General features: G+C 40.1%; 1 protein-coding gene across 1 annotated transcript; it reads right to left on the bottom strand.

The window, feature by feature from the left end:
* Positions 1-1,735: 1,735 nt before the first annotated feature.
* On the bottom strand, positions 1,736-5,371 carry SRP9 (signal recognition particle 9; the record flags this gene model as incomplete). Its single annotated transcript, XM_035903603.1, has 2 exons — positions 1,736-3,201; positions 5,282-5,371. Coding segments are annotated over 2 exons (210 nt in total), but the record flags the coding sequence as incomplete, so codon positions are not given.
* Positions 5,372-7,625: the final 2,254 nt, after the last annotated feature.

Genomic DNA, 7,625 nt, shown 5'->3' with positions numbered 1-7,625 from the left:
TCACAGCTTTTCTACCACACCATGAACACAGCATTGAAGTTGCTGAAAATTCCAGGACAAAGTTGAGAAGCACCTGTCTTTTCCTAAAGAAGTTCCCAAAAGCTTTTCTTCTTTTTTTAGTAGTAGCTTTATCGGTATTCTTGTGTATTATGACTGCGCAGAACCACCATAGCTTTTCTGTGAGTATATGGAGAACAAGCTTAACAACACATGTTCTTGCAAAAGTAGCATTAATATTCCCTTATGGCTTTACAGAAATAATTTATGAATTTAGAAAACTAGAAATCTACTTCCCTGCCTCTCTTTTCCTTGACAACTGCTACTCTAATATATAGCAGTGTAACTGGCCTCTCTAAAACCTGCTCAAGTATAGAGCTTACGCCGTTCAGCCACTTGGTACATCAAGTCTGTCTCTCTCTCCTTTTATCCTCCATGCACCAGCAAATACCACTCAAGCCTTTCTGCACCTCAGCTGACAGAAAACCTCTATCTACATCCCAAACCAATTTATAAGTCCAAAAATTACACTAGAATAGCCTCAGCTTTTTCACCTGCCAATTTGACAGCTTAAGTCTTCGCTTGTATGACTTTGTGTAGCAACCATTCATACTGCAGAACAGTGTTTTAGACAAAAGTGGTTTAACTACTTAATACACTATATTGCAAACAGTAAGATAACTGTAATGCTGAAAATCTTCCTTGATGCTCCAAATTATTATCTTATTCAAGTTTAACTATGAACAAAGTTTAGCCTTCTCTCTGGATTTATTTGTATTTCGAAAGCCAATACAAGAAGAAAAATGTTACGTGTGTACCAGTCACTCCTGTAGAAGATAATCTGAGCCACCACTGGGAATGTAGCACTGCACTATTCTCCAACAACATGCAACATTATACATTCAGCTGAAAGGGTACTCTACTGCAGTATTCAAGCCTAAGTTTTTGCCCAAGCCCTTGGCAAATGTGGGAAATCCACTGCTTCCAAGTAGCTCAATAATTTTTATGTAAGCGACAGCAGGTAGCTATTTAAGTAGATTGTTTTGTTGCATAAAAATGCCACTACAGACAAGTCTTCATATGGCTCTGCCTTACTTTTGTGCTTGGTTTAACCCAAAACATTAGTCCTGGAAAAGCCTAGTTATACCAGTAGCATAATTACATTAAAAAAAAAAAACACATCTGGTTTTAAGAATGCAAGATCTAGTCAAAGCAAGTATCAATTTCAGCTACTGGATTTTCACACAAAAAACACCTTTGCAAAAGACAATTAAGGCTCCCATCACCTTACCAGAGGTAACAATGAGAAACAAGTCTAAGCCACAGGAGCTTTGGTCCATTTTTGACAGTGGTACTTCAGTATTTATTAAGCTGTTTTTCATTCATTTATTCAGGTGGCTGACATCCATCTGCCACATGGAACATCTGAACATGCACAGTTAGCATCTAAGGAATCGGGATAGCATTTGGTTGCATTTTTCTCTTAGCATAATAGGCAAGAGCTTCTAGAATTTCACTCACTGATATAGTTCAACCTTGCCTGAAGCAAGGATGGGAAAAGGTGTCCCCCCCCCGCTAGTACAAGACAGTTCAAGTACCAGAAAAAAACCACATACATTTTTTTAATGGTGATATTTGCAAAAGCAAAAGAGAAACTCCCAGTTCTTCATCGTCTAGCAATATTCAAACGTTTAAGTTTTAAAGTACAGATGTTGAATTATTTAGCCAATAGCTTCCAAGTAGCTCAATAATTTTTATGTAAGCGACAGCAGGTAGCTATTTAAGTAGATTGTTTTGTTGCATAAAAATGCCACTACAGACAAGTCTTCATATGGCTCTGCCTTACTTTTGTGCTTGGTTTAACCCAAAACATTAGTCCTGGAAAAGCCTAGTTATACCAGTAGCATAATTACATTAAAAAAAAAAAACACATCTGGTTTTAAGAATGCAAGATCTAGTCAAAGCAAGTATCAATTTCAGCTACTGGATTTTCACACAAAAAACACCTTTGCAAAAGACAATTAAGGCTCCCATCACCTTACCAGAGGTAACAATGAGAAACAAGTCTAAGCCACAGGAGCTTTGGTCCATTTTTGACAGTGGTACTTCAGTATTTATTAAGCTGTTTTTCATTCATTTATTCAGGTGGCTGACATCCATCTGCCACATGGAACATCTGAACATGCACAGTTAGCATCTAAGGAATCGGGATAGCATTTGGTTGCATTTTTCTCTTAGCATAATAGGCAAGAGCTTCTAGAATTTCACTCACTGATATAGTTCAACCTTGCCTGAAGCAAGGATGGGAAAAGGTGTCCCCCCCCCGCTAGTACAAGACAGTTCAAGTACCAGAAAAAAACCACATACATTTTTTTAATGGTGATATTTGCAAAAGCAAAAGAGAAACTCCCAGTTCTTCATCGTCTAGCAATATTCAAACGTTTAAGTTTTAAAGTACAGATGTTGAATTATTTAGCCAATATAACAGTTCTACAAACTGCATCACAAAATGTTGCACAGCTTATGACCAAGATCAATACTAAAAGCTAAAATCTTGCTAGCGACAGTGCTAATATGAATTGGCAATTTTAACATTTCAGTTCAGAAAACATTCATTCTTCTAAACCCCACTGATGTATATCATTTATGTAAATATCTATTGGATCCAGTCGTCACGCTACAGTATTAGTCAGGTTAATAAACCTTCTCACTGTGAGAATACACCAGCATAAGGTATGAACACAATGAAATCCATATGAAATCTAACTTTCCAGAAATATGCCTGTGGCCCGTCAAATTCAGATTAAAGTACTGTAGATTTAAACTATTTACTTGTCTTCTTAGCATACCCAATGTGTAAGAATAGTTTCTTGTTCAATTCCCAAAAATAAATATAAGCTTTCAACTGAAAGCATTTGTTTTCCTAGTTTTCCAAAGCGGAGTCTGGGGGACAGGAATGCTTCAGACTTGTCATCAGTCCACTTCGGTGCATAAAAGCACCTCCTGTCCCAGTATTCGTTCAAATCCAAGAGATATTTTCTTCCAGTGAAATATGACCGGAGCACTCATTTTATTTTCAGCAATTCAGTCTGTTTCCATGGCAGCACTGCGGGATTCCTTAGCCACCATGAGTCGCATTAGCTGACTGTGGAATTTCTCAATCTTCTTTACGTCTTGCGCCTGGTCTGTTCTATACAGCAAACACTGCAAGAGAAAGTTGCTTAATATCAGATTTCACTGAACTGTTTTTACCCTGCTTACAGTTGCAACAAATTTGTGCTTGGAACACACAAACCGAGATAAGTACTTAAATGTTCATCTGTGGCATGCTGTTACTGTGAGGCAGCACCAACGCATACCTACCCTGTTTTAAAATACACATGCATCTGTGTTTACATTTAAGTTTCTCTGAAAGGCCTTCCATTCTGAAAATAGGGAAGCTCGTGATTTATCCTTGTTTCTTCTCTCCCCAAGAAGGTGCTAAAACTTGGGTTTTAAGCTGTCTTTTAAAGACATCCTGGTTTGCCTTGTCTAAAAATAGAAGCAGCTTTTAAACCTGAAATTACTTTCCTATTGTCTATATCCCAAAAGCAAGTTTTTTTGGCCTTTCACAGTCCTTAATGTTATGCTGCCAGTGACATAAAATCAGTGCAGCATTTCTCACAGAAGAGGGAGATCCCCTCCCCCAAGCAAAACCTGTTTCTAAGACAGTCCTAAAGAAGGAACATAACATCAGATTAAGATCAAAAGGAACTCCTTCATCTGACAAGCCTGTAAATGCAAAAGTAACAAGAGTAATATGCCAGAGATTTATCACAGAAAGACCACTTAGGTTTTTTGTGGATTAAGTAATTCCTTGTACCTGCAGTGCATGAGTATGACTGCCCAGGCTGATTTAACAATGAAAAAAGCCCCAGAATGCTCCATTCTTCACTGCTATCAACACAGCATTTTCTGCTGGCATTACATTCCTATTTTAATTCAGAGACAAACAGTAGAAAAAACAGTTTACTTTTTCCTTCAGCTATATTAGTTGTACAGAGTTAGCAGCAAGGAAAACTTCCCACCTTTAGAAAAAAAAAAACCCACCAAACCAAAACCCAAAAAACCAAAAACCCAAACACCCAAACCAACTCCCTGCCCCGCTGCCAGTATAACAGCTTCTCGTGACTGGAAGCAGGTAAGAGAAGGCCTGTAACTGAAACCAGTCCAGGTTCATGAACCACCCAATTCCAACCTTCCCCTATGGAAGATTTCCATTTAATTGCCCTTCACTTCCCCCTGTTATCAGTGTCCCATACACAGTATCTCACCCACGCTAAGCCCTATTTTCCTACCAAAAAATGTCATTGCTGGAGTTCCACATCTCCCCCAGGTACTGGAAACACCAATGCCAGGCTACTGTTCCCAGAAAGAAGAAATCCGATTTTTCCAAATCTGAAGAGAAGGGCAGGCTACTGTTTCTTACTCTGGACTGCAGAACAGCAGCAGCAACTTGGCTATAACATCATTAGCATCAAGAAGCCATCGCTGGCATGCATGTCAGCACGCATATGCTGATGCATGCTTATGCATTTCTACTGGCTGCCCACCATCTCGAATCCTAGCCCCACACATGCTTCTAAGCACCCTCCCAGCCTATTCAGAACAAGGGCAACCAGCTGCTCCACCTTCTCATACAGCCACCCTTGGAAGGACGCTGCAGAACTCCATGTTGTGTGCATGTAGCACAGTTTTTACTGAATGCATAACTGACACCGTAGCAATATCTCAGAAGATGGGATCTCTGAACTGCAAGCAAATCTTGTCATTCAGCCTGCCAGCACTCCACTGTCTGATACTCACAAATAAGGAGCTCAACATATACTTGGAAGCTGTCACCACTCTGAACAAATGAAAAGGACCACACTCACATTAGTAAACACACCTGTGTGAAGATGCTCCTGAAATACCTCAGCAGAAGCTACCAGTGTAGTTCCATGAAACATTTTCAGATAGACAGGATCCAAGATTTTTGTAGGGCTCATTTTCATAGAATCCCAAAGTAATTATGTTGACACCCATAAGGAACACTGAAGTGTTTTAACTTTTCATGGACTGCGCAGCATTGAACCACAGGTTAACATCAGCCACAGCAACTAGGGACGGCTGGGCACTACAAGGTTTTAGAAAACTGTCAGGAGCTCTCAAGGCAACAGCTTGAGCTCACAAGCTGACTGACAGCAAGAGGCAAATCCGTGAGAGGTACAACAAGCCCTGGAAAGGGAATATTATCTGTACTTACAGCTACATCATCCGTTACTTTGATACAGAGGTTCCCATCACAATGTCTGTATTTGAGAACAACCCGCACCTGAAATGACAAACATTTTATGAATTAGCACCAACAGCTAACAATTCTCAGAAAATAGCTGAAAGAAATCTGCCCTAAATTCAGACTACCTTTTATTAGAGTTACATACTGCTTCATATTTTCACCACCTCTGTGGTGGTCCTCAGCTCTGCTGGCCACTAATCCTACAGCCAAGATGGTTTGGAATTTGAGCCATCACGTTTCCCTGACTAACATGTTAAACTGCTATCGTAACAGCATCAGGAAGCTTAACACTGGGCATGTTCAAAGCCACTATAAATACAGCAGCAACAGTTGCAGGGACCTCAGTGATAGGCAAGATAGGCTATGAGTGTCACATCAATACAAAACACCCTCTTGCCATTTATCACACTTCAGAAAAACTAAATGGAAACTTGTGTTTATAGAATTGAAACACTTAAAAATAAAAAAGTTCCACATGAAAGCTATTAACTGAGTGGGGTAAGCTCAACATTACTGCTTTTATCTTCTACAGAACCTAAACTATTATCTTAAGAAGTTGTATTTCCAGTCACTAGTTAATTCAATAGCTGCACTGAAACCTACAGACAGTTTTGAAGTGTTCTGATGTTTTGCAAGTGGAAAGGGACAGTACAAGTATAACACTTTTAGAGTAACTAAAACCAGAAGACTGAAAAGAGTTCTTGCTAATTAAATTGCTTTCAAGAGTCAATAATGCTAAATTTGAAGTCTGAAAGCAAGCATCCAATTTCTCACTAAAACAGTTACTACTGTAGTCACCTGCCCAGAGTTTTAACTTGTCCGCAGTCCTTCTGGACTCTCAAATCACCAAAGTTTTCAAATCCACAGTGACAAATCCTCAGCAACTGACTGAACATGAAATGCTTCCTCCTGAACGCAGAGCTGGCCACAGAGACTTTGTCTCTATTGTTTCTTGTCTCAGCTAGCATCAGTAACTACAAACAAAGCAAGCTGTCCCTTTGAGAACATTCTGAACTCACACTATAAACAGGTCTTTGTTGCACAGAGTGACCTGTGCTCATGGTCAACAGCCTCCTTGACTACAAAATATTTTTTGAAATTCCTGCTCCAAGATAGAGCTTATTTACCCTTCTTGTTTAACAAACTGTCATCTTCCTGCCACAGCAGCTATGTAATAGTACATCTCTCAGCTGAGCAGGCCCAACAGCAGAAGAGAGGCTGCCAAAAGCAGCAGGCACAGGTTCCACTGATAACTTGCTCCCGCAGAAGGGGAAGACCACTCTCTACCTAGCCTCACCAGCCCACAAAAAATGCACACCCATCTCCTTCGATTCTTGTTATTCTTTCAGTTTTCTGACAAGCCCAATTACACACAAAAGCTTCTCAGGCTAATTCTCCGGCAAATTAAAAGGAGGGTACTCATGTTGTGACCCCAGGGTCTACGTAAACTCCTTTCTAAATGGACAAGTTTATTGCCATAAATGGGGAGATTGCCTTTGGACACCCCTTAAGAAAAGGGGGAGAGCAACTCCTAGCTGCAGCGACATCCCTCCCAAACGCTTTCATTCAATTGGATATTACAGAGCATAAGGTGGCAAACCAGAACAATTTATTTTATTATCAGTTAATAGGTAACAACTGCATACAAAGTGGTCAACCATGCTAAAGACCAATGTTAAACTCTACCGCTGAAGGTTTCTCCGAGTCCTCTATTTTTGGTGAGGAAAACCAGGCCTTTCTTACAGAAGTTTTCTCTGGCATACAAGTTCCACATTACCTTTTGTGCTACTTCTTAGCTCAAATGCAATGCTAATTCTGAAGACTAAAGTTGCTTTTAAGGTTTGCACAAACTACACTCCTGAAAATGTTACCAGAGGTAAAAAGTAGTCATATACCAAGAAGTTAATTCCTACAGCAAATATCCTAAAGAATATTTAGAACACCTTCCACAGCCTGAAGTGACACTGCAGGCAACAAGACAATGTAAGAGCTAATGAAGGCCTTGTTTTAGTATTTTATGAAGACAAATTCAAGTGATACGGTCTTATATGTTGCAAACTCACAAAATAAACCAACTCTCAACAGACTCTTTGTTCAACGGAACTCTCTTAATGCCGGTTTCTAACACACAGGCACACTGCAAACAGGCAAAATGCCTCTGAAGGTGGGTTCTCGAGGTTCTCGCACATCTCTAATAACATCACCTGCACACCGACCCCCGTGGACGTTTTGGGGCTGTTAAGTGACAACTTCCTCCTGTTTCGTGGAAGGGGAAGGTCAGGCGCGACACCAGCCAGCGCTCCCCTTCCTT

The sequence above is a fragment of the Egretta garzetta genome, unplaced genomic scaffold (assembly GCF_000687185.1).
Source record: "Egretta garzetta isolate BGI_Z169 unplaced genomic scaffold, ASM68718v1 scaffold11, whole genome shotgun sequence".
NCBI lineage: Eukaryota > Metazoa > Chordata > Aves > Pelecaniformes > Ardeidae > Egretta > Egretta garzetta.
The sequence above is the reverse complement of the archived record's forward strand: the minus strand, read 5'-3'. Positions and strand labels throughout refer to the sequence as shown.